The 27,183-nt window shown below is 40.6% G+C and overlaps 4 protein-coding genes across 7 annotated transcripts in view; 1 reads left to right on the plus strand and 3 right to left on the minus strand.

Annotated features, from left to right (window-relative positions):
• Window positions 1-8,655, minus strand: part of agap1 (ArfGAP with GTPase domain, ankyrin repeat and PH domain 1) — a 45,255-nt gene extending 36,600 nt beyond the window's left edge. Inside the window, exon 1 of one of the 4 annotated variants that reach the window (XM_087791814.1) lies at window positions 7,688-8,655. In XM_087791814.1, coding sequence (XP_087647940.1) covers window positions 7,688-7,850 — 163 coding nt within the window. In that variant the 5' untranslated portion in view covers window positions 7,851-8,655. Of the gene's footprint in view, window positions 1-425; window positions 1,727-7,687 lie in introns of those variants that run through there. The other 3 variants (XM_087791812.1, XM_087791811.1, XM_087791813.1) reach the window with 3 other exon arrangements.
• A 639-nt stretch (window positions 8,656-9,294) lies between these two features.
• LOC148080206 (fas apoptotic inhibitory molecule 1-like) lies at window positions 9,295-10,302 on the minus strand. The gene is made up of 4 exons (XM_087791826.1): window positions 10,036-10,302; window positions 9,726-9,954; window positions 9,541-9,590; window positions 9,295-9,444 (listed from the first exon to the last, which is right to left on the minus strand). The coding sequence occupies exons 1-4, from the start codon at window positions 10,150-10,152 to the stop codon at window positions 9,295-9,297; spliced, it is 546 nt and encodes a 181-aa protein (XP_087647952.1). The 5' UTR covers window positions 10,153-10,302.
• A 25-nt stretch (window positions 10,303-10,327) lies between these two features.
• On the minus strand, window positions 10,328-12,614 carry LOC148080207 (ras-related protein ralB-B-like). Its single transcript, XM_087791825.1, has 5 exons — window positions 12,488-12,614; window positions 11,714-11,896; window positions 11,439-11,647; window positions 11,070-11,244; window positions 10,328-10,875 (listed from the first exon to the last, which is right to left on the minus strand). The coding sequence occupies exons 2-5, from the start codon at window positions 11,825-11,827 to the stop codon at window positions 10,768-10,770; spliced, it is 606 nt and encodes a 201-aa protein (XP_087647951.1). The 5' UTR covers window positions 11,828-11,896; window positions 12,488-12,614; the 3' UTR covers window positions 10,328-10,767.
• A 2,699-nt stretch (window positions 12,615-15,313) lies between these two features.
• On the plus strand, window positions 15,314-18,158 carry LOC148080208 (inhibin beta B chain). Its single transcript, XM_087791822.1, has 2 exons — window positions 15,314-15,798; window positions 16,610-18,158. The coding sequence occupies exons 1-2, from the start codon at window positions 15,423-15,425 to the stop codon at window positions 17,383-17,385; spliced, it is 1,152 nt and encodes a 383-aa protein (XP_087647948.1). The 5' UTR covers window positions 15,314-15,422; the 3' UTR covers window positions 17,386-18,158.
• Window positions 18,159-27,183: the final 9,025 nt, after the last annotated feature.

Here is a 27,183-nt window from a genome sequence, read left to right on the forward strand (position 1 = left end):
AAACTTAAGCTGAGAGAAAAGCAGTGAGGAAGATAAAGAGTCCCAAAAGAAAATCTTCTGAAATCATTACTGTAACTCTGCTAAAGCCATGAAGTTTTTTGTGTATAATATGCTCCAGGTTTGCAAAAACATATGCATTTAAAAGAAAAAGGGTTAAGGTTACTTTTGGAAGTACACAGTTTGGACAAGGCAATGAATGTTAAAAACTGACTCTGGCAAGAGACATTATTTTGTCTCATTGAGCAGAAAACTTTTTAAAAGCACAGGAGAAAGATGCACCAGTCAGCAGAAGGAACCCAAGAATGACACACAAGAAACGTAAACAATGGTCCACAATATCAATGAGGTCATATGAGGGGAATAAAAAGTAAATGTTGCAGGTGTTTTGGGAAGATATTGATCAATAACAAATAAAGATGTTTGACCATCATTACCTTGTGTACTCATACTCTCTGTGCTGGACTGGATCTGAGCCCCCCTGGGTTGACGGAAAGACCTGAGGAGGCTAGGACTACCCAGTGGTGATGAGGTGCCCCCCCCTTCCTTCTTGGAAAAGATTCCACTAAAAAAGCGCACCAGACGTCGCTCGCTGGAGTGCCCTGAGCTCCCACGCAGTAAAAACCCACTGCTCTCTTTCTCTGCACTCAAACGCTGAAGATCACTGTTGTCCAAAGTTCGCGTTTTAGCGCCACCAGCCCGATGAAAGCGGCCCTGCTCAGAATAGGTTTTGTTGAGAATAGCTCCAACTTCAAGCGTCCGACTCTTCTCTCGTAAGCGGCTTGGACTAGGCAGCGCCACCTTATCAGAGTCTTTATACTTCACATTCTCCTCGCCATCCTTTTTTCTTTCATTTTCTCCATTCTTCTCATCACTAGCTTCCAAATTCTTGACCGGGCATCCATTGTCATTCTGATGCTTGTCCTTGGTGAAGGTTGGAAGACGCAGGAGCTCGCTACCACTCCAGTGCCGGAAGCTAAAGCTGCGGCGCAGCAACCCCGGATTTTGCTTCCTGGGAGTCGTCTCTATGGAAACAGACGCTGACTTTCCGTTGGCCACTGAATCATTATTATCACCATTGACTGAGAGTTTGACGTCGGCTTCAGGGCTCCTCTTCTCCTCACTCTTGGACTTAAAGAGTCTCCTCTTTTTGTTTTCCTTGTTGCTAGCTTGATCTTGAATGACTAATTTATCCGATTCTTTTACTTTCCTTGACATCTTGAGTCGGGCGAGCTCCAGTTGACCTGTGCTAAAGGTCCTAAAATTCCTCATATAACCTCGGGGCGCCGGTAGCTCCTCTGCCTCATTCTCCACCTCCCTCAGCAGCTCCAGACCACTCCGCTGAGTTTCCAATGAACAGTCCCGTCTGAAGGCTCCGACGTTAGGCTTGTCCGGTTCCTGATCTCCAGAAACATCCTTACTTTCATCATTCCCGTTGTCATCCTGACTTTCCTTCTTTATTAGGGTGAGAGAGATCCGGTAGACCGTCTTCCTCTGAGGTGTTCCTCTCTCCATACTATCATCTATACCTGCGTCCAGCAGGAACATCCTGGATTAAACTCCAAAGAAGTTGACTTCTTTCCAAAAATCCCAGAAAAGCATCTTAGATTTCCTCGGTAAACTTCACGGAGCATTGGAGATTTTCAACAAAGGGCAGGCATTGACATTAAGATAAGTTGGTTGAGCACGCCATGCGAACTGGTTGGATCACATGAGAAGTGCTGCAGGGCAAGAGAAACGGTTTCTAGTCCAGATGAGCAGAGAACACGTTCTTCCAGCTGGTTGAAACTGATGCCTCTGGTCCGGGTAACCTTTAGTGTTGCGAGACTTTACCTTTGTCAGGTGTGGAACATCCGCGTTGTAGAGCCCGCTCTCACTTGAAGGAACCCAGGGGTGGGCAGCATCATTCAATGCAGAGTCCGTGAAGGTGCCAGCGCGTCGCTTCCCATTGTGTGCGCACATCCCCCGCAGCGAGCCGCTGAACCCGCCGACAAGCCGGCCGGGCCTCCGTCCCTCCCCGCGCTGCAGAGATGAGCGCTCAACTGCAGCTAAAGGGAGCCGAGCGAGCCGCTCCACTTTTGCTATATGAAAGGAAAAGTCCACAAGACCCGCTGACAGCCAGCGAGTCACACTGGTGTCTAGATCCGAGCCCCGCAGCTGCTGGCCCCGCCTGCTCCCCGAACACAACCCGTGGAGCAGCGACGGAGGACCGGCGCGGTAGGAAGGAAAACCCGGATAGGATCTATTCGAGCAGGCTGAGGCGGAGTTTAAAGTTTGTATTTACGATCGATCACCATTTTTTTTTTTTTACTATGCAACAGTTTCAATAAAAAGTTAACAGGTGGATTGTTGTAGGACTGAATATTCCACTTGATGCATCTGTTCCACGTTCTTCCTGAATAATAACTTGTGGTTTTTCTCCTGGAGAATCATAATTAATTAAAATGGTAATTTATATCTATTTTCACACAGCTAACATCAACTGTTAAAGCATTTGCAAAAGACAATGAGCTGTCAAGAGTGTCCTTACTTCTGAAATATTGCCATTGAAAACAGCTAAACAACACAATATATTGTTTAGCTATAAGCCAAGTTCAGTACAAGCGTTGTAACTCCGGTTCATGTTTTCCAGTAAGCACAGTCTCCCTGTAAAAGGGGTGGAGCCACACTGTCAAGGATCCTTCTTGCATCCAGCAAATGTCAACATCCTGCATGCTTTTACTACATCCTGAAATCAAATAATACTGTTATTTATATATGTATGTATTACTATTTAATAACACTAGAAGCTTTAGATAAAGTCGATTGATTGACAATGTTTAGAGTTTCTCAAATGCATCTAAATAATGTTTGTTTTTTCATCAATAACGCACTAATGCATTTGTGTAAATTCTTGATATAGTACTAGAGTTATTATTTTTTTTACATTAAAGTCAATTACATTACAATTAGTTTGTTCAATGAATCGGTTTCTGTTTCTCTATTTGATGGATTTGTTTAAAGTTACAAAACATTTGGAAGAATATATTCATAACATGATTCCTTTTAGAAGATACAACTGCTTCAAATCCTTCCTTCCTGTACAGACTCCGTCTTTGAAATAGCTGAGACTATAAGTGGATTAAAGAAGATTAGACAGTGGCTGTAGTGACTTTCTCCTTGACATGAACCGAAACACAATAGTGGAGTTCTAACTGGTAACAGCTTGGAGGTGGTAAAACACACCAGAGATAGTTACCTCCGATCGTGGCGGAGCAGAGGTTCTACTACGAGCATCTCCCACATGGCCCTGCCTCACATTATATGCCCAACTCAATGTTTAAATTGTCTCATATAGAACGTAAAATAAATCGACTTCTTCCATTAAACAGGAAAAAATAAATTAAACAGTTACAATAATTGCTACAAACATTTTAATGAATTACTTAAATGCAGTGAGTTGATATGGTTGTGATAGTGGGTTAATAACGAATACACACTTGTGTTGTCAGGGATGAAAATCAAACGGATAAATATGATGGCATCAAAGAGAAAAGAGGAGGTACACCCCATGTTCCTGCCCCTCCCCCATCAACTATCTCCCCCTGAGAATTGGAAAATGGGTCAGGAGGAGGAGGGGGAAATCCTCTGCTGGAGAAGGATGCTCACCCACATCATGTGGAGATTGAAGGATACATTTTTATACTTATGCTTCATACTCACGCCATCGTCTGATTCTCAACCTGAATAATAATAAAATCAGGTCTGGAAGGAAATGTTTTCAAATGTGGGATTTCAAAAAACATTTCTATTAGCATTTTCTAAATGAACGGAGATCATATCATGGAATTGATCAGAAGTTCACACTGCTGAGGTTGTCATCGGGAGTTCAGAGGTTAAGTCAAAACATGTTTGTATAGTATACGGTCGGCATTAAGGACAAGTGTTAAGATAGGGAACCCATCTTCCAAACATGGGGTTGTTGCCATGGCAACAAACCAACTGTACCCACGTCTTGATTTGCCCTTGTGTGACAGAGGAGCATGAAAATGCTGTGGGTGTTTTTGCATTAATCAGCAAAAAACATGAATGTGTAAAAGTGCTGACCTTTCATACCCTCACTCTGGCAAAAGTATCTCAGCTCATCAACATGTATGCCCTTAAGCACACACATGGAAATTCTGTTTAAGAATAAGACATATATTGAAAGCCACAATTTCTTCTAACGGGGTTATTAATACGTGTGTGTGTTTATTGGTGTGACTTCAAAGGACGAACTAGTGAGGAGTCTTCCCGTCAAGCCATGCACGTCAGCATCTCCCTACCGCCCTCTTCTGGCCAAAAGAGGAGCTACTCCACAAAAAGAGGAGGCACTTAAATAAAGCTGTATAGTATTTTGTGTAACATACACGAGGGTACATTTTAACAAGTATATAAACAAACCGATCCCTGAGAAATTGTATAGTAGTAGTATTAGTATTTAATTTATTTAAACATTTAACAAAACCTTTTGTTAAACCGTCTATCTGAACCAACAGGGGTCACTGTTACATCATGAAAACGATGACAAAAAGGGAAGCAATGACATTTTAATCATGTTTGCCTTCGTCTCTTATCTTTATGAGATTATAATAGTGATTTACCCAACATTGAAATACATTTTTTTGTGCGTGCTTCAAACAAGATTTTCATTTGAAAATTCTCTACACACTCCAGTGATGATCCATATAAATCTCTAAACTTAGGAAAATGTTGTCACAACATGATCTGATTGTAATCCATGCGTTTGTGTCTTCTTGTCGGACTATTGCAACATTGACTATTGTTTGTTTTCATGTCTTAACAAGAAGGAGCTGTCTCGCCTGCACTTGATTCAGAACTCTGCAGCGAGAATTCTGACCCGCTCAAGTAGAAGAACTCACATTTCCCCGATCCTTAAATCTTTTTGATTGTTTAAGCGCTTTGTGACCCTGGTCTAGAAAAATTACTTACTTGCATTATGAAGCAGTTCCTGAACTAGAGTCCTGATCCATATTGACCTTCACTTGTTTCTAAAAATACCATAATAATATTTCTTACATCTCCAAATGAAAAATGTATTTAAATTAAAACAACACAATTGAAAATATAATTATTTTTCTTTAAATGTTTTTCCCTGAAGTTTGAATTTTTGATTCTCTGGCTGGGATTTTGTTGTGCAGAAATATTTGAGCCAGTGGGAAGAGAAGACAAAGAGACACTGTGCGGGTGATTCATAGATGAGAAGATGAGGGGATGGGAAAGCATGAGCAGTCCTGACAAAGATAGTAACGTGTCCTCTGGTCTCTTTCATGTCCTTTTGACTCAAACTATAACTTGGGATTTAATGTGATATGATAAATAGTCTGCCTTGAAACATTTGAATGTAAAACAGTCTTCCAATATTATCATTATTATTCAAGTAAATATAATGGTTTACTATACAAGCAATGATCAATTGCTATTATAGAATGAAACTTTTCATTTTTTTCTTTAAAAAAAAAAATCTGCCACAAAGTCAAGCAAAACTTAACTAAAAGAAAGAAAGAATATTCTTTGGATTGTATTGGGACAGATGGAATGTTTTATTCAAAATGTAGGAACGCTTCCACTCATTTTCAGATTATTACTACCGGTACTCTCCATTCTTAAACGTTGGCAATAAACATTATAAATAACATTTAGCTTGACTTTATTTAATGATATTCCACATTGTGTAGCTCGCATCTAACAACCCTATTTACTTGTCCCGTGAGAGGAGAAATCAATAGAACAGGAAGTGACATCAACTCCCTTCTGAATAAATCTGAGCATCGCGAGTAATCCGATCAGCTGCATCAATGAGTGTTGTCCTGTTTAAATATGAGGGTATTGTATAGCGTCGACAGGAAATGGGGTAGACTATTTTTGCTACACATCTATTGTTTTGATCCTGGTCTATGTTGCAGGAAAAAGGAAAGAGGCCACAGCTGTGCGCCACATCTAGACACATGAAGAACATCATCTTGAGCCAGGAGCTTCCTTCAAACCAGGCCGATAAAGTCTCTGGAATAAGCTATATTATAGATCTGTGGAGAGGCACTGGATAGGACACAACCACAAAAAGTATAGATGTTCTTTCCACCGATTAAGCACATACAACGAGAAGTGTGCTATATTATGACAGTGTATGGAGGGACCATGCTGGACCAAAAACCAGCTTTGCTAATGCTATTGTTGTTGAAAAAAAAGAGTTATAGGAACACTGTCATTCCACCTTGTAACAACCAAACTAAAGTGTATTGATAAATGGATCAGCCATAGATATTCTAATCACAAGGATCACAGTTTACTTACATAGTTGAATTACGTCTGACCTCTCATCTGAGACTGACCCAGAGGATCCCACAATGTAAGCCGCTTGTAGGCCATATAACCTCTGACCTTGCTTAAAATTTTTAATTTATGTTACCCTATTAAAACATAATGGAAAACTAGTATTCATTTATATTCTATTTCTGCATTATATCTACTAAGTAAACAATCTTCAAAGATCATTTTGAAATTGTGTGCATTGATTCCATTTGTTAAATAATCTTCATCTTATTTATAAGCAATTTGACACTCATTTGAGCTAAATCTCATCAACAGGGTTGAATGAACACGATCCCGATGACTCATGCGCTGCCACTACATTAAGCCGGGTGAAAGTTGCAGGACAGAAAAACAGAATGCCTCTAATCTGGTGCATTCGACAGAAGAGGGGGGTGGGAGCAACCATGGTTACATAAATACTTAAAAACAAATGACTGCCAATCTCCTGCAGCGTAACCTCTTAATAACTTTAGCATTAAATTAAAATGACAGGAAACATTACGTCATCAAGCATCATTATATCATCATTATACATCTTAAGACGACACATAATAATGTTGTTTCATGACAAGAATATTATACATGACAGAAATATAATCACTACCTAAAAGCACACCACTTATGAAAAAAAGAAATTGTTTTTGAATACCATGAAACAGCTAAGAAACTATCGTTTTTCTTTCTTAATAATTTGCTAGATTCCAAAGTCTTGTTATTATATGGTTCATGTAGATGTTTTCTTGTGAAACGGTTAAAAGAATATTACATTGATGCATTTTTTATTTCCATGTTCTATACTCAAATAGACCCAGTAAGTGCTTATTTTTAAAAAAAAAAACCGAATACATCTTAAAACAATATAACTGAAACCACTGGCAGAATCAAGTTTCAATTCCAACACAAGTTGTTAAGTTTAGTTTTGTAACCACCAAAAGTTCAGTTTATAAGATTAACTTTATTATTGAAATTTCAGATTCCAGATTCCACACAACTCAAACCAACAGATCATCATTCACTCTCATTGATTTCAGTCAACACTTACTATTAGATTCAGGTGAGAAGGCTGAAGTAAACACCTGTCAGCTTTTTTTACTTGGGCCAAAAACATTAGGCTTCCGCCATGATGTAAAGGGATATCTTTTGTCAGACCGGTTTGGTGGTTTTATTTCATATTTTGAATTAGATTTATTTAGATTTTAACATGCTCTAGGTAAATACAAAGATTTTACTCGCGAATATAAGGCAGTGTAATAACAAGTATGTTAGCAAGGTTATTTAATTTGAAAAATGTTTAGGAAAATGCAACTTAAATTATGGTCCACCTGCTCTGTTGTCTTACCTTCAATGGCGATGACATGTTCTCGGATCTGGTTCTGCAGCAGCGGTTCCTCCACCCGCTCCAGCAGCTCGTAAATGGAGTAGATGTTCGGATGGACGGACTCGAACCTCTGGATCTCAGCCCGGATCGCTGCAGAGTTGGCGAGGTGCTGCTGGTAGTTCATGGCCGCGACTCCTCCAAGGCAGCCCGGGATCAGTGTTTACAGTTTACAACTGGAGCCAGCGGCCAGTTAATTCATAGCTGAATCCTCAGTCAATATCCTACAGGAGCCGAACGATAGTCCTCTGTGAACCCGAGGGTTGGATCTCCTCCAGGAGGACCGGCGCTAGTGACCGGACCAGGCAACGGTTCTCTGTTGTGCTCCGGCTCCTAACTCCGGCGCGGTGACAGATGTGCGGCAGCCGGAGCACCGCTTCTCCATATCATTAAACCCGTCGGAGATTAAAACATTTATTTATCTGGCTTAATGGCAGCTTTAAACGTCATTTATGAACGTTAAATACGCGTCTGATGTGAAATAAAACGGCCTTGCTCGTCTGCTAGCTGGCTAGTGTTAGCAGGCTAACGCTAACTAGCTTCCATGAGCACGGGAAAAGCGGGATTGAAACAGCGACTTCCAGGCGTCACTGTGGGGGGATTGGAACCCGGATGAAGTGGAATGGCCACTCGAAGAACGGAAAATTCGAGAAAACAACAACAGCTGAATCCAGCGGCCAAAGGACCCGAACACCACTTGAGCAAAATTGTAGTGTCTTTTTCCCCGTCCGTTGTTTTGTCTTCCGGACCAGTCGTGCCTCCACACACCGCTCTCGCTGCAGCAGTCGAGGACGGGAAACAAACAGGTACCGACGATATGTGACGACAAGATGGTTCTCACAGCTCGACCTTCTACAGGTGACGCTCGAGGTTCCTGCCCCGTGAAGAGCGGTCCATCCTGGACACACTGTAGCCCTGTATCCCGACCGGGAGCGTCATTTCCCCGCAATGCGCTTCCTCTCGCCGAGGCAAAATACCGGAAGTGGTTCAAAAAGTAAAAGCTTCCAAAACTGATATGGAAGCAGAAAATAAATAAATATAACGGGCACACGGTGGCGTTATAGTTGAGGAAATCAGCTGTGTGTGTCTATGAAGTTGCTTGGATAGGCTCCAATACTGTATGTTTCATTGTGACGTTTGTGTATCAATAACTGATCTAAAAGGATACTAGAATAATTATTTAATTTGATTTTTTATGTAATATTAGAACGCATAGTAAACTTTCTGTGTCATAATTTTTGAGTTAAGTCTGTTGGGTATATTGCCTGAATAGCAAATTCAAACTGTAGTTGATAAATGAAAAATAAATGCTCCTGTTCATGTTTATTTAGAGATATTTGATATTTCCTTACTTCAAGAAAGAGACATTACTTTTCTACTGTTGTTTTATGGGCTGTCCATCCATCGAAAGTTAGAAACTTTCTGTGTCAGAATTTTGAATTAAGTCTGTCAGGTATATTGCCTAAATAGCAAATTCAAACTATAGTTGATACATGAAAATAAATGCTCCTTTTCATGTTTATTTACAGAGATTTAATATTTCCTTACTTCAAGAAAGAGACATTACTTTTCTACTGTGGTTTTATGAGCTGTCCATCCACCGAGAGCTCGTGCACAATGACAGGTTTCCTTTTCTTGGCACGGCTAGTGGTAGTAGAGATGACACACTCATGTGAACCCAGATAAAATCGAGTCTCTGTACCATTAGGCACAAATTCCCCCTGAATATGTGGGAAAAAAAGAATGGAGATTCAGTAAAAAAAAAAAGAAAAAAAAAAGGTAAACATCTCAAGTATATGTCTGATTAAATCAATCACCGTTGTTTCTATTTTCTGTCCATTACACCAGACATCCATCTTGTCTTTTTCTGTGGAGTTGTAACACATCCGAGTCACTTCAGGTCGAAAGATTGATATCATAACAGTACAGTGCTTGAAAGTCATGCACGTGTTTCAAATAAACCTATTTACACTTATACATATTCAATTATTCTAAATCTTACCCAGTACAACCCTTGTGTCAACCCCATCAACTTGCAAGAGCCAGGTCTCAGTAGTTTGGGCGCGGCGCTTCAAGAATGTCTGAAGGCTTTTTCCGTTGATATCCAGTGAATATTGGTAGGAAAATCCTCCCACCGCTTCAATGTGTATCGTCGCTCTGGTCTTTGCATCCCCAATAGTGAATGTTTCCTTACCAACCAGTTTGAACATCCAGTCTTTACGGATCACTTCCTGTCATACAGAGAGACTTGTGATTCTGACACTCATGGCTGTAATGAAGAGTGTTTGATGAATCGCACATTTGTTACTTACACTTCCATTTACAGTCACGACTCGCTTCCCTGTGGTGCTTCCATGAGAAAACTGGATCTTGTAGACACCATCGCTCAACTCCACCTCCCAGAACGCAACCACATCACCCCCCAGCATTTCTATGGGGCTGCTGAATGGATGAGGGTTTGGTTCCGGCGAATTGTTAGATCAGCAGCAAGAGAATTACTGTAAGAGGATCTCTCTCACATGCTCACCTTCTCTCTCACACACACACACACACAAAGAAATCTTACCTCGGAGAAGCTTTCTCAGGGAAATGAAGGACAAAAAGTTTACAAACGGTAAAGCATTACCAAACCTTTATTAAACGGCTCATATACTCAAACACATCAGATTGTTTTGAGTGATGATAAATACTCATTGTGCAAAACAAGGTGTGTGGATGTGATTGATTATAAGACAAAACAATACAATAGGTATAGAAGACACACAAACAAACCAAAAAAAAAAAATTATACACATTTTTATACTTTTTCTTTAAACAATAAAACTTTGACAGACAGTTGTATTTATGATCCTCAGTCACTGCGGAAACATGACAGCAAGCCGAGGTGCACCATGAAGATTGGCGGCCAAAGTCTCTTGTGAATACTAGTATCCACAGATCACTGGGTCAACAACCCTCAACATCGTGTATGCGTTCAGTATAGAATCGTATACTTTTACATTAGTGAAAGAGGTGAGTGGTCATATTAGTGTCCGAACTGGTGGCTACAGAATACAGCAATGTTTTTTCTTCTTCTTGCCGCTCGGACCATTTTTGTCTTTGATCTCCAACATTTTCTTTTTCCGAACCTCACGCATGAGGTCAAAGAAAACCTGCAAAGTGAAAAGACAACTTGTCAGCACTTCACGGACAACCAGAGGAAGTTAAATTATACTGCAAAAACTCAAAAACACAGTTTGAAATGGAAAAAACATCAATATACAATGTCTTGAATGGACATTATCCCAAATGGTAAATTATTAATCAATTCACAAAATGATGAAAATGACTCTATTAAAATGTCTACCTTGTCCACGTTGGCTCTCGTCTTGGCTGAAGTCTCCACGTACTGAACCCCCCACTCTGCAGCCCGAGCTGCAGCTTCCTCTCCAGAAACTTTTCGGCGTTCTTCCAAATCTGACTTATTGCCCACAAGCAGCAGGGGAATGTTGTCTTCCTCCTTTACCCGCAAAATTTGTTCCCTGTTGCATTTCAACACACACATCTCCAAGTGTTACATTGTGATATCATCATCAATTTCACTTCCTGAAACATGTATTTGTAATTCCCATTTTAGTCCACTAGATGGAGCCAATCCTTCTCAAAGATCCCTTATATTGGGAGTCCAGTATAATCTCAGCACTGCCCACCTGTGTAGACTAGTGCTGGGGCTCACCTGAACTCAGCAGTGGCACTAAATGACTCGTGCTCAGTGATGGAGAAGACCAACAGAAAGCCTTCTCCACTCCGGAAGTAGTTGTCCCTGATAGCGGCGTAGTCCTCCTGACCCGCTGTGTCCAGTATGTCAATCTGTACGTCCTCTCCGTCCAGGACCACCTTTTTTCTGTAGCTGTCTGCCTTTGTAGGCTCGTAGTCTTCTACAAACTGGAAACAGGAACCCAGATAAGAGCACAAGAATGTAGATGCATATAAGAGGAACATGACGCTCACCTCGTCGTACATGAACTGCAGGGTGAGGGCGGACTTGCCCACTCCTCCGCTGCCCACCATGATCACTTTGTGCAGGACCAGCGAGGACTGGTTCTTGATCTTCCCTGATGCCATTATTCTCTTTAATATTCAGGCCACTCCAAGCAACGATGGAAGTACACAAGATGCTGACAGAGATAGTTCCTTTAAAAATGGTAAAACGTTAGAACTGTGACAAGAACAAAACTTCTTTTGAGATAAATAACAGGATCAATCATTTCTCGTCTGCAGACTTGTCCAGGTGTGCCCTTAGTTCCTGAGGTTAACTGTCACTCACTAGTTGTCTCCAAGGGCACATCTATACAGGTAGTAAACAGGAAAAGGGAATTATACGGGTCCCGACAATGTCGTGTGATCTAAAGTGAGTGACGTGTTGGAAGACCCGCCCACACTCTGGTTATGTCATAATACATGATCATACTCCGCTCATCGTGAACAATTAGGTTTAAATACTTATACGGTGTCACAATATGTTACTGACACTCAACAGAAACTTCTCCTCGAGGGAGTTCCCGCCTTCACGCGCCAAACAGCGATGGATTGGATAACGTTCCAACAGGAACGCCCCTCGGCGACCGTCATTTGCTAAGGCAACTGTCAGTCATCCATCAGAAAACTTGTTAGCCAAAGAAAAGTCTTGCGGATCCCAAATCCGGTTAAAAACAGCCAAAGCTTTCGTCAGAAAAATAAAATACAAGTTTGGCAGAACATTCCAATAAAACTTTAAATACATACCAGCAGCTGGTTGTTAATGGTAGCGTTTGTATCCCTCATGGGACGACACGAGCTAACTTTAGCGAGAGAGCAGACTTGTGCCCCACCTTGTACTCAGAACCACCCAAAGAGTGTTTGCGTCAAGATGACTCAAACCAGAACAGACCTTCACTTTCAACTGCGCATGTGCGACCAAGGGAAACAACAACGTGGATTCCCTAAGAAACCACCTAAAACTTTCGTAAAAACACAAACATGCTTTTTTTTTTTAACAGCACATGGTGACGATGACGGTAAACGATGCAGTAACACACACAAATATAAAACAGTGGAGAGCGATACTTGTCAACACAGCGAAAGTAGCGAAAGAAGGCAGTTCTCTTGTTCGTAGCTATCAAAATAAATTCGACATCTAAGCAGTTGTCATAGTATTTGTTTCCTCAAAATGAACTCTAATACATCAGTATTTCTATGATCCTTTTGACTATATAGTTTACAGCATTACAGCAAAACAAAACACCATACTTTTATTTAATAGCGAAGAACATTCCATGTTAACGTCATAACATCTGCATTCGTTTGAAAATATTTTTTGAAAATTACAATATATATATTTATATATAATTTATATATATATAAAAATTATATATATATATAAAAATATATATAATTTATATATATATATAAATTATATATATATATAAATGTATATATATATATATAATAAACACCATACTTTTATTTAATAGTGAAGAACATTCCATGTTAACGTCATAACATCTACATTCGTTTGAAAATATATTTTTTAATTACAATATATATATATATATATATATATATATATATATAATATTTTTGGAAATTGCTAATGTATATATATATATATATATATATATATATATATATATATACATATATATATATATATATATAAAACCATCAACCATTATATATAAATGATGGCAGACTTGGCGCGTGTGTGCAGCCTACTCCCATCAGTATGTGTGAATGGCTGTCAAAGCGCTTTGTGACCCTGGTCTAGAAAGGCGCTATATAAATAGAGATTATATTATTATTATTATTATTATTATTATTATTATTATTATTATTATTATATATATATATATATAGAGAGAGAGAGAGAGAGAGAGAGAGAGAGAGAGAAAACCATCAAAACTATGTTGAAGTCTATGTCTAACCCTCGCCGCAAGGTGGCGGCATTTCACAATTTTCATTTTCGTCTGACGCACCACAGCAGGAAATTACACTTCGTCCCTCGGGCGGATTTAAAACTCCAGGTTTGTGGCATCACTTTACACAAATTCATTTCCCAGAATCTACTGACGCATGTGGAAGATTCAAAAGACAATCTTTTCCGATCTGCAGCTGGTGTTAATTTATCCACATCGGACAGAAAAAACTGAAGTGACAGGAGGAAAAACACTCATCCCTGTGTTCGTAAGCTCCATCAGCTTGAGGTCAAAGGTTAGAGACAGCTCATGCCAGTTTGTTTAGTCCTGCATGCGTTGACAAATCAACACGTTGACCAATGTTATAACCGCCAGGATGGTCATAAAAAAGTGCAGAGTTAAGAACAGCAAATGTAATACTGGAGCATAATAAGGAATATCAAGGATTACATGGTTCAGTAAAGTTCAGTCAAAACAACTTACTTATAGTGACAAAAGAATCAAATAATACCATAAACTAAAAAGGTTAGTATTAAATCAGACTGCAACAAGAACAAGGTAATCCAAGACTCTCCAGGTGCAAGTGAGGATCAGTATAATGCTTCTGTGAAAGAAAGAAAAAAAAGTCTGCTTTTATGGTCCATAAGAGACTCTAACCAAGTAGGGTACCTTTGGGAGCTATACAAAAGAACAGTATCCATCAATGAAAAATACAAACAGTAACAAAATACATCCAACAGAGATTAGAGCTGACGTGCTCGACCTTTTCTTCTTCAGGCCGTCTATTCATGCAACACATCAGCAGCCATTTAAAAAAGATTAAGATTTTGTACATTGTGTCCTAAAACAAAGTCAGTCCTTTGGGAGCTCTTGATTTATTGCTTCTCGGACGTCTTACTTTTCACTGAACAACGCTTATGATTGAGCATTCCATTTTCACGATAGGGGTCCTCACTTAGAGGGTCTCGATGCAATTGATGTCTGTCTCACAAGACAATACAGAAATAAAGTTAAAAAAAACTCCTGCAGTCCAAGAGAGTGCCCATTAACCGGATCAGACCAGGGACCTCTGGACTTATGTCTCAGTGTCCATTTCAATGAGAGAATACTTCTTTATGACAAGGAAATACAATTTAAAAATAAAGTTTTACAATTTTATGTTATACTTGTGCAAAACTATCCGACACTCGTAGATGAAGTTGTAGACTGGGAACCCACCAAACCCAGCGACCAGAATCGGGGTTCAGTTCACGCAAGCCAAGAGAATAGTGTCGCAGTTAAGCGCACCGCTGAGTTTTATGGTCCTGCTGTTGCGATGTTAAGCCCATCGAAATGAAATAAGCGCTTCACCAGTATTTTGGTTCAAACGCCGCGCCCCCCTGAACTTGTGATTGGCCGCCCCTGTCCGAGCGCACCCCCGCCCCTCAGGGATATAAAACAGGTGGTCTTCATTCACAGCATCAGTCTCCAACATGGACCCATCACCCGGACCTCACACACCACATCTTCCTCCTCTGTGACCGGGGGTCTACGAGGATGATGATGATGACGGTCTTCGTCCCCCAGTCTGGACTTCACCTCTAACATGGACGACTGGAGCGTCTGGACCAGTATCTCCAGAGCGACTGAGGAAAGTTACGCGTGAAAATGTAACAAAACTCATTTGGTTTGGCAAAAAAAATAAAGCGGATCTGGACATTCTACTGGGGGACAGTGGGATTTTGGGGGAGGATTGAAGTGTGATTGACGTCCTCCTGGAGCAGAAAATGAGAGGCTGCTTCTTCAGCCTGGCTCTCCTCGTGGCTCTGGTCCTCTGTAGCGGCGCTGAGGAGGCGGACACGCGCGCCCAGGACACCTGCGCCACCTGCGGCGACGCGCAGACGGAGGAGTTGGACTCCGGACGGCCGAACCTGGACTTCCTGGAGGCTGTGAAGAGACACATCCTGGGCCGGCTGCAGATGCGCGAGCGGCCCAACATCACGCACCCGCTGCCCCGCGCTGCCATGGTGACCGCGCTGAGGAAGCTGCACGCCGGGAAGCTGCGCGAGGACGGACGGGTGGAGATCCCGAACCTGGACGGACACCCGACCAACAACCACGTTCTGGAAGAGAACTCGGAGATCATCAGTTTTGCGGAAAAAGGTGAGGAAGGAGATGTCAATGATTCCTAATATTAAAAAAATAACATACATATATATACATATTTTAGAGGATAATCAAGTAATGGAAGACAAGACGATCTGACGCTAAAGAAACACGAAAACAATACATTTAAAAAAATCGAAAGATGCAGATAATATGTTAAAAACGTTATAAACATTATGTGCTTTTCCAGTCACACAAACACTTGAAGGGATGCGGAAAAGTATCGTTTCAATTTTGTTTCAGAGAGTTAATGGGTTTCAATGTCATCCAGTAAAATCTTTAAATGCGGGTTACTTCATATAAGAATAACTTTTATTCTTGGTATAAACCCTTAAAAAGTTAATTTCTGTAAACATTTGTAACAATGGATTTAGTCTGTTACTGCTACTCAGAAACATTTTGACCCGTTTTAAAAGATTATAAGACAAATCGAAATATTATTAGAATATCTAAATAAGTGACAGACAAAACAATGTTACAGTGCTTTACAACACAATGCTTCCCACCGCTTGTAGACCCCACACCCGCCGAAAAACCCTAGATATTATACCCAAAGAACTCAGCTGATGACTTGTGAGAGAAGGCACCTCACTGTTCCTTCCCTTGAGGCCTAATGAGGGGTTAGTGAAGCCTCCTCCAGCAACTTAAGTATCATAGTTTACATCCTTGTGCTTGGAAAGCGTAATGTACTGGCGACAAAAAATAAAAGATAAAAGAGTGGTTAGTTTAAAAAAAAGAAATATATTTTGCACTCAAAAGAAGGAGAGTTTAATCTAACAACGGTGCTTCTGTTGTCTTCTCTTCATAGACAACCTGGTGACGTCCAAGTCCAGTTTGTTCTTTATGATCTCCAGCGAAGGTAACCAGAATCTCCGTGTGACCCTGGCCACCCTTTGGCTTTACTTCAAGCTGCTGCCGCCTGCTCCCGAGACGCGACCTCGACGGAAGGTGACGGTGAAGGTCTACTACCAGGAGCCGGGTCTGGGCAGCAAGTGGAACCTGGTGGAGAAGAGGGTGGACCTGAAGCGCAGCGGCTGGCACACCTTCGCCCTGACCGATGCGGTGCGACTAGTGTTCGAGAAGGGCGACCGCCGGCAGAACCTGGACGTGCGCTGCGAGGGCTGCGAGGCGAACGGTGTGATGCCGGTCTTATTGAACCACAACGACGAGTCGCACCGGCCCTTCCTGGTGGTGCAGGCCCAGCAGGCAGATAACAAACACCGCATCCGGAAGCGTGGGCTCGAGTGCGACGGTAGCAGCAGCCTGTGCTGTCGGCAGCAGTTCTACATTGACTTCCGACTGATCGGATGGAACGACTGGATCATTGCGCCGTCAGGCTACTTTGGGAACTACTGCGAGGGAAACTGTCCGGCCTACATGGCCGGTGTTCCCGGGCTAGCGTCGTCCTTCCACACCGCCGTGGTGAACCAGTACCGCATCCGGGGGATGAGCCCGGGGTCCATGAACTCCTGCTGCATCCCGACCAAACTCAGCACCATGTCCATGCTCTACTTCGACGACGAATACAACATTGTCAAGCGCGACGTTCCCAACATGATCGTGGAGGAGTGCGGCTGTGCCTGATCAGAGCTGCGTCGTAGCCCCACACAAAACGTATTTATAGATGCTGGAGAGTCGCAACACATTCATGTACAGCACAGACTGGTGTATATATATTTATGTTTCTTTACTTCATTTTTAACCATTTTTTAAAGGGACACACATTTCCTCCCTCCAAACTTTTTTTTGGCACCTTTAGAAGGTCAGTCGTCAGTGTGAGACCAACATTTGGTTTTAAAGGCACTTTGAGTGAGAAAAAAAGTAACTATAAATTCATCAGTTAAACAAAAGTTTGGTTGAGACATTTTTAAAACGTTTGAGTACTATTTACTTATTATAAATAGTCAAGGTCCTGTTTTGTGAGCGGGTTTTACTCTCCGTTCTACATCAAGGATGAATATGACCTGGTCATTTATCTTTAAAGCCTTTAAAACTCAGTGATGTTGTAACGTTCTACACATCATGGTTCAACGTCAGCGCCTTCATTTCTCAGCCCAATGACCCAGAGCCTTACCGGTCACAAAAATGCAAGAGTGACTCAGCTGAGCCTCTCAGCACACGCTAAATATCTACAAGCACTTAAGAGTTTTCCTCTGATGAAAAACAAGTCCGTAATGAACTACAAAGTGAGTAGCAGGCCGGACTCTAACTCTGACAAGATGGCGTTCAGTTGTCTGTCAATAGAAACGCTAATTTCAATCATAATGACGCCACATTTAAATTCTTCACAAATCATCAAATATACTTGATGACCCATTATTATTATATTATAGAACAAAACCACCAGTGCATCTGATTCAAACACATTAAGGATTATACAGTACATTGCATAGAAACGATGTGGTGTACCGTATGTAACGTACTACACTGAGCATATGATATCTAGTGTACGATATGTAGCGTGCGACTCCAGTTTGTAGATTCTGATATGGAGCCCGGGTTGAGTAGCACGTAACTGGTAGTGTACGATATGTAGAATATCTGTAATGTATGGTATGTGGGGTACGATACATAGTGTATGACGGTGTAAGACGAGAAGCAACGATCAATGCTGAAAGATATGTAGCACACAGATGGATGAGTAGTAGGATTGCTAACATACACCTGAAGTACTGACCTATATGTAGCATATGGTAAATAACATATCATACGTATTTATTGTATTATTTTACATTGTGTATGTAGCATCTTATGTACAGTACCTTATGAAGGGTAGGAGATCTAGTTTAGGATATGCTGCGTACGATGTAGTTCACCCGTTGTAGCATCACGTGGCTGTTATTTGGTGGTTCAAGATGTCGCGTTACATAGCATACATTATGTATCAATGCTTGTAGTGTACGTTATATGCTGCATACATTGTGTAGTGTCTGTTATTAATAGTTTGCTGAGGCCAACAGTGTCAACATCACGTAACTATAGAAAGTCCAAACAGTTTTTCACAGTCAGTATTTAAAGCCTATATTCAAGCACTTCACATGATAACATAGAGTCGGACCTGCTGAGCAACCTGTGGACACATTGATAAGAAACAAAAAGATTGACCTTCTCATCTAAACCCCTTTAAAATGCCTTCAAAGTAAAGCAGGGTCACAAAACCTAAAAGATAGAAAAGCTACATGTGTTATGCAATGTACGACCACGATAACATTGTTTTTTTTTTTAAATACTTGAATTTTGATACGCTGAGAGAGACCACGTCTCTGAATCATTTGTGCCTGACGATCGTGTAAATTATGAAAAATCAATCTTGTGTCTCTCACCAGGTTTTCCAGGTCGGAATTAACTTGACCCTCTTGTCTGAATAAGTTTAAGAAATGATCTTGACTCGTAGTAAAATATTGTGAGTTCTTTTGTACAGTGATGAGAATCAGTGGTTCTAATGAATGGTTCTATGTGGCCACACACTATTAAATGATACAAATATATCTGTTTGTTTTCTAAATTCAAAAATAAATAAATGTAGGGCACACTCACAAAGACTATAAGAATGCAGAGAAGACACACAAATTGACTGCTTTATTTTTTCTATAAAATGAATGAATACATGTATAATTATTTTTCCTCTGTGCACCAACTGTGGTTGTATGCTCTTGTCCTGTACGTCGACTAGCAAGGGGCACTGTGAGAATGTGTGTCATAATCCCCCTGATTCAAATGATAAAATGTTGCGGTAAATTAAGGCGATTGATGTTCGGTTCCTGTTTTAATATTTTTCTAAATAAACATCTTTATTTTATTCTGTGACTCATTTTTCTTTCGGCTCATCACAGATGTGTGATACCTTCATGAACTTAAAAAATGTTTGCTATCAGAAACACCAGTGCTGTGTCTCAAATCGCATCCTTCTCTTAGTGCACTGGCGGTTAGTATGCATCAGGATAGTGTACGTATTAACTAGCACACAAATTCTCGACAGATAGTACGTCTCAAATCAAACACTGCTGCTTCGCACTAACCGGAAATGACGCGACAGCTTCTTCTTCTACTACTATTTAACAATGGTTGAAACCAGCTGTAAGAACACTATCCCCTAGCTTGTGTGAGAAAGTAGAGAATACTTCTCCAGCACTGGTGTGACGAGGAGGACTTCTAAAGGCACACTTCTGCTGGAAACTAAGTTTTAAATACAGTCATCAGTTTCAATGGATTGGATTTCCAACTGACTCAGAATTGCCTTAGTTTAGTATTGGTCACTGTGTAGCATGAGCAACCATGTAAGACGTGTTGGGAGACACTTTTTTTTAACCACATTTTTTTTATGGAGTACTTTGTTCAAGAAAACTTACTTAACTCTACTGTCAGTTTTAAAGGTCCTTAAAAGAGCATACTGAAAGTCGTGAAATCCAGCTTGAGACAGAAAGGATCACAAAGTCCTCCCTCACACAAATAAGGTCCATTGATGGACGAGTAAACTGTCCAGGTGGTTGTCTCTACTAAGCATGGTCACGATGCAACTTTAAAAACAAAGAACAAAATCTTTAAATTAAAACAAACTGAACTAGACAAGGATTGGCTTCAAGGGACTGAATGGTAAAACGGATGTAGCTGGAATGGGATCCCAGCTGCCCCAGCAACAACCGTTTTGAGGAGCAGATGTTTCTCCTCTGTGTGCTAGTAGAGACCTTGATAAGATTGTGTTTCGTACTATATACAAAGAGAAGAATCTTAGAATTTAAAGCGAAAAATAAAAGGCTAAATGAAAAAATGAAATGCAGCCTCAGATTTAATAATTAAAAGGAGAAAACCCCCAATAGGTATTAGTACAGATCGTCTGTTCTATAACTGCCCCAGGTTTGATATATTAAGTATTCAGACCTAAAAGCAGATTTTATCAATATGTGAGATTGAATTGATTACATATCCTACTTCCCACAAATGAGTGTTGTTTTAACTACTGTGAAAAAATACATTTAAACAAATCCAAGCTAAACTAAATACATTCTTAACCAAATAAAAACATTAATACTGTGAACACTTAAAAGTCAAGTGGTTACTAATGTGACTGCTGTTGTCAAAGAGCCTTGGTAAAAACTGTTAATATTTTTCTCTCCCTTTTTCAGCCTTAAAGCTAAAAATAAATCCTGCCTCGTTTGTTTAAGTAATTTCAAGCTGTCAATCATGGGTGGGTGGAGCTTCCCTGCAGCAACGCTTCAGGTGTTTTCAATAGTCGTGAATGACAGTTGATCTGTGGCTCCCAAAAAAGCTCCACATGTTCAAAGTCATGTTTGGCTCAGTCTGGAACATTCCTCTCATTTCATGGACACTTCTTACAGGGCTGAACGTTCCAGGCCCTGACAAAAATACAGATTAAACAAAATATACTAGAAAAGCATTGAAAAAGCAAATGTATCTGGGCTGAAATACCCCGCGTTGTCCATGTAAGGAGGTTTGTTTTCCTTAGGTTCAGAGGAAAAATAAAGAATCATCAACAAACATATACAGTAATTGACAAATTATGATAAAAAAATAATTTGAAAACGGAATAAACCAAAAGGAGGAAGAGAGAACGATCAGGTGAATTTTATACTTACAATGTGTTTCAATGAGGAAAGACGTCAGACAGGAACTGAGAGACTGATTACTTCCGCTTCCAAAAAACTGAAATAAAGATTTTTCGGAACAATTCCTCTTGTCAAGGCCTCAATACAATGTCAAGTACAATACAAGATGGACAGACAGACGAACACCACAAAGGTTAATGCATGTTTTTAACTGCGTCACTTTGGACCAAGACAACTGAACTTGAACTTACATTTTTTCCTATAACTCTAAAAAGAAACAGTTTATTCTGAAAATAATCCCAAGCCTTAGTTGACTTGAGGGTAATTAGAAAAAGAGTGACAATTGAACACTTTAATATGTAATATACATGGATTAACTGTCCCTGATTTTCTGCCCACCTTTGACTCAACCTGGTCACACACACACACACACACACACACACACACACACACACACACACACACACACACACACACACACACACACTCACACATACACACAGGCAGGCAGCCTGTCAGACAAACAGACAGACACATCTACTATTTTAAATAAATTGATATAATCTGATATATTTAATTATATATAAAATCAAAAATGAATGAAAACCAGTGAAGAGATGCCAGAGCAATTTTCCTAGGCAAGTCAATCAGTGACGACAGTCTCTCATTCCACCACGTCTCCAAATTAATTGGATTAAATTTTGGTCACTTAGCTAACAGCAGTGGAACGCAGTGTGCTCTCCGGTTTTGTTTGGTGATTTCAGATTCAGTTCATCCTCCTCTGACTTCTGGCAGCGACACAATGCTTTCCCCTTTCAGAACGTTCAGAATAACTTCTAGAGACGTCTGTGTGTAAAGAGCCGAGTAGATCAACCCTTTCCTGAATCCTCACAGCTTCTATCATACATCAAATTCAAATCAACACAGAGAGGCGAGGGAACGTTGTGTGTTCAGCGTACACATATATTCTTTCCCTTAGTATCACACTGATGTCATTTCAGTCATTCTTCACCTCTATTCTTTTCCGTCATCTTTTGTTCAGTTGTTTTGGGTTGGCAAGCCTTCAGCGTGGCTCCACAGAGATTCGTATTTAGAACTTCAGATGGCTTTCCTAATGACATTTTATGAGAGTTGATAAATGACTTGTGTCCTCATTAGTGCTATCCGAGTCATATCAAAGTGGCTCGGATCAGTGCTTCAGAGTCTCGGATCGTCAGTCAAAAGCATTTAAGGGACAATCGGTGTCTGTTTGCTCCTCCGACAGTTTTATTTATCTTTTCAACAGAGTTTAAACTGCATTGTCAGTATTCAAGGGAAAATGGAACCAACCACTCTATGGGCTCCTAAGAAGTGCTTATTATTACAGGAGATTCAGAAACAAGTTAGATGACGATTCATGTGTTTTAAAACTGTTGCATATATGATTACCATCAGAACATTTACGCACGCCTACAACAAAAGTTTGCCTCAAGCTGGATTCCAACTTGCCATCTCTTTCTGCGATCTATTCTGGGAAAACAAATTATTATCTCCACGTCCTAAATACTGAACACTTGGTTCTATTTGCCTGTCAGTCAAAGTGGTTACATTAACCTGTAATCTGTGAGTGTGTATCAGCAAAGTATAGGTGAGTGTGTGTCGAGGCGTGGCCTGGAGGCTCAGGTCCTTAACATTCCTTCTTCACCCTGGACATGATACGACAGCATGTCAAGATGAGTGAAGCTAGATTAATCATCTTATATTATTGTGGTCTGACGTGATGCTTGTCCAGATCACCTCAATCACCTACTGCTCATAATATGAGCCTCTAATTTGTATTTGAAATTACCGTTTCCAGAGAGGTTATGTGAGTCCTTTCCTTTATCTGTCCGTCAGACGGATATGTTGTGGAACTGTTTTGGTGATGAGAACGAACATGGCTGCTTCTGTCTCTACCAGTCGCAGGCCGCCACGGCCAGCAAGGCCTTCTCTGCTCGCCTTAACATAATCAGGAAATAAATTAAATTTTTTAATAAAAAAATAAAATAAAAAAAAGTTTAATTTATTCTATTTATCATTATTGTTTATTTTTCATAAACATTTATTTTTTCCCCTTGCTTGCGCAAGTTGCAGGATCGTACGTTCATGTGAGAGCTTTCATCCAATCATATTTGAGCTGTCACATGTTGCCAGAAGAAATCTACACGAGGCCTTCAGTCGTTTCAGAAGTGGCTCTTGTCCATTGAAATCAACGGCAGCTGAAGGATTGTGTAAACCAATCAGATTCGGATTGACGACACAACGTCAGCGTTTCGGCAGCTACTTTTCTCATAGCTTCCGTGACGCTGAACGCGTTGAACTCGTGACACGTTCATGTCCTCTGATTGGATAGCACTGAGACTCGTCACATGGAGCTGAAACGATGATTTGAGTTAATTTAACTGGGTTTTTTTCAACACACAATGGCTGAAGATCTTGATTGGGTCGCGGATATACTTGCAAAGCCATATTCAAGAAGGATATTTCAAGAAAAGCTGGACGTTGTTAAGAAAGTTATTTTAACTCCGAGACGAGTCTTTCACAAGCTTCAATGGATCTTTAAAATTTCCTCCATGAATTAAGTGAGTAAATGCATTTTTTTTTCGGCTGAGTTACAGCTGAGCATATATTCTTAACTGATTGTTTAAAATTTTCTTTGTAATCTGTTTTATTTTCTACCTCATTTGAGATTGGATATGTACATTGTTATTTGGCTGATGAAGCTTCATGAAGTGTGAGTTTAAAAGCCCACTATTATCTATTATCTCTGTTCTTCAATCATTTGGTATAGGCAGCTATTTTAATGAACCCTAAAATCATGTATTTTCATGAGACAGTGTTCCAAGAAACCTTTTTTAACTTTTCAATACTGAATCCATCCATGTCTTCATTAAGTGATGCTTAAAGAGCAACTCATTTGTTTATTGACTATTCTTAAATATATCTTGGACCTCATCAGTATGTGTTTGTTTGTACAAAGCTCACCTTAAATTGAAATGTTTACATTAAAAAATGTGCCTTAGCCCCACCCACTGAAAACACTTCCACCTCCAAAGGACTTGACGTATAAACAAAGCGGGGTGTAATTACAGCTAGCTGGAGGAGTTAAGATCATATCACGTCACAATGAGCTCCACTCTTGTAACCTCCAGTTCACCAGTAGTTCAGATTGGGGAGAACTCTAGTAACTCAGCAGAGTTAGAGTTTGACATTAGTTGCCCTTTTAGAAAAGCATTGAAAAAAGGCAGATTTTTGAAAACCACATTGCTTCTCTCTGAATTTTAAAAAATCAATCAATCCAGAGGTACTGACCCTAATAAAAGTGCAGTCTTGCAGAAATGTGTTAGTAACGACAGCCCCATAACATCCAAGGCTTTGAGAAACTCTGGGCAGATCTTATCCACCATTGGTGCCTTGACACCCAGGTGCTTTTGAGGATCACTGCAACCTCTACCCTAGAGATAAATGAGCCCATCTGAGATTCCCTTGATCTTGCTTCCTCCATAAGAGGGACGTTGGTGGGATTGGGTACGTTTTTGAAATATCCCATTCATCGATTAAAAATGTCTTAAATAAAGGACAGCGACCCACCATCTAAGAATTCTGGAAGTCGTTCTTCAAGGCTGACCCAATTCCTCCCACACCTGGGTTTGTGCCTCTGATCCTGCCGAAGCTGTGGTCAGCTTGGCCTGTGGGTACTTGTCGGCAGCCTTGAAAGTTAAAAAAAAGTCCAATAGGCCTCTTCCTTCAGCTTGAGGGAATTCTCCACCGCTGAGGACCAGCAATAGGTTCTGGGATTACTGCTGCCACAGCCACTGGCTACATTATGGCCAATGCTACAGTCAGCCACTACGATAACTGAGGCATTACCCATTTGACCTCATTGGGTCTTATTCATAAATCCTGCTCACGTGTCACACACAAATTCGTTCTGTTCTCCCTTCATGAATGAGACCCAATGTCCGCCGTCACCCCCAGGACATCTTTTAAGTTCTCTCGTGTGTGGGAGGTGGAAGATTCTGCCAGCACTCATAACACCTTTTAGTCTTCCAGGTATGTATACCCTAACCCTAACCCGGCCACCCCCCACCAACCAACTCTCCCCTCTCTTAACCTGATTGTCCAAGAAATGAAGCCACAAGTCCAACAACATAATTTCATAGTGAATCACTGAACTACAGCCTAGGTCAGGGGTCTGCAACCTTTAGCACTCAGAGACATTTGGACCAGTTTCCTACAGTAAACACAAACTGAAGCCCCAACATGAGGAATTATTCTAAAAATCTTAAGTAAGTCTATATTTCTTGTTAAGTTTTGTTTGTAGTGGATGGTGTTGCCTCTGAAAACAAAGGTACTGTTTGTATCGTACCTATTTAAACTGAAACATATATAATGTTTAATCTCAGGCCTTACAAATAGTCAACTATTCCATTTGATTGCTGGCTCAGAACCCAAAAGCAAAATGGATTTTAGTGGGTAGCTTTTTCCTGGTAAAAATATACATCTGTTTTTATCCAGGATAACTACAGACTATAACATGCTCCATTTATTTCTTTGATCTAGTTATCTTACTCCTTTTAATTTCTGGTCAAACTTAACCTAATGGAAAGTAAAGGCCTGTAACCATCTGACTTACCTAAAAATATAACAATATTTTCTATCTAAAATACTCTAACACTCTGTGTTCCTTTAAAGGAGGGGGAGCGCATGTGAGAGTGAGCTTCAGCTGCGGTTCCACGCAAAGTTACATCTCACAGTAAGACTTTTTTTGTTCGTTTTTAATGCATCACTCGGAAAAGACTACGAAACATTTAAATTAAATATCAGGAGTCCAAATAACAAAGCACCATTCTGGTGCAGATCAAGTGAACAGTTCTATCCAATCACACAACCTAAAGAAAGTCTCACTGTCATTGCCAATCTTGGCGTTAAAGTCCCCCAGCAGGACGAGGGAGTCCCCCAATACCTCTTCCAAGGTATTCAAGAAGGGTGAACACATAAGCATAAGCGCAAACATCACTCAGGATCTGTCCCCCCAACTAAAGGCGATGAGAGGCTACCCTCTTGTTCAAAGGTATGAACCTTAACAGACCCCGCTCACAGTCTCTCACCAGTGGCAAAGTTTCCAACCCCTCTTAAAATGACTGGTTCAGGAGCCTACATTGGGAATGGAGGTGAGTCTGACGATAGCAAGTCGGAACGCTTAGCCCTCATGCTCCAGCTCAGGCTCATTTTCTGCTAGAGAGGTGACAGTCCATGTCCCCTAGAGCTTGCTTCTTCAGCCAAGGATCGACCCGCCAAAGTTCCTGCCTCAGGCGGCAGCGAAACTCTTTGGTCTCACAGGTGGTGAGCCCATGGAAGGGGCTCCCACCTTACCAAGCGCCATCAAGCACACACACACATCAGTCCTCCACCTCGGTCTTTGCTTATTCACTTTACCCATAAAACTTTAACGCCAACTCTTTTGCGTTGAATAGCTTTGAATGAAAAAATTTACTATCTCTACAGTAGGTCTAATAATCTCCTATCACTGCTTCTTCCCAATGTGGCCTTAGTCAATAAGTCATGTCAAGTAATAGACAGAGATTAAAGGAAGCTAAGAAGAGAGCAGGCAGGATGGAATCGGTGATCAGTGAGAGGAGTGGAGCCGGATAATGAAATGGCAGAGACAACGGTAATTTGGAGAGATGAGGAACTAGAAGATAAAAATGAAGAAGCGATCGTCAAATCTAAACAAAGACGGTTTGGCCATGTTTAAAAAAGAGACGATGGGCGTGTTACGTGTAGAATACTAAGATGT

The sequence above is a fragment of the Callionymus lyra genome, chromosome 5, assembly GCF_982586985.1.
Source record: "Callionymus lyra chromosome 5, fCalLyr1.hap1.1, whole genome shotgun sequence".
Lineage (NCBI taxonomy): Eukaryota > Metazoa > Chordata > Actinopteri > Syngnathiformes > Callionymidae > Callionymus > Callionymus lyra.

Coding starts and splice junctions, on each gene's coding strand:
- LOC148080206 (XM_087791826.1), bottom strand. CDS start 10,152: ATGCTGGGGGGTGATGTGGTTGCGTTCTGGGAGGTGGAGTTGAGCGAT. Junction 9,955..10,035: donor TCGTGACTGTAAATGGAAGT/GTAAGTAACAAA, acceptor TCTGTATGACAG/GAAGTGATCCGTAAAGACTG. Junction 9,591..9,725: donor TGACACAAGGGTTGTACTGG/GTAAGATTTAGA, acceptor ACAACTCCACAG/AAAAAGACAAGATGGATGTC.
- LOC148080207 (XM_087791825.1), bottom strand. CDS start 11,827: ATGGCATCAGGGAAGATCAAGAACCAGTCCTCGCTGGTCCTGCACAAA. Junction 11,648..11,713: donor TGCAGTTCATGTACGACGAG/GTGAGCGTCATG, acceptor TCCTGTTTCCAG/TTTGTAGAAGACTACGAGCC. Junction 10,876..11,069: donor CGAGAGCCAACGTGGACAAG/GTAGACATTTTA, acceptor TTCACTTTGCAG/GTTTTCTTTGACCTCATGCG.
- LOC148080208 (XM_087791822.1), top strand. CDS start 15,423: ATGAGAGGCTGCTTCTTCAGCCTGGCTCTCCTCGTGGCTCTGGTCCTC. Junction 15,799..16,609: donor CATCAGTTTTGCGGAAAAAG/GTGAGGAAGGAG, acceptor TTCTCTTCATAG/ACAACCTGGTGACGTCCAAG.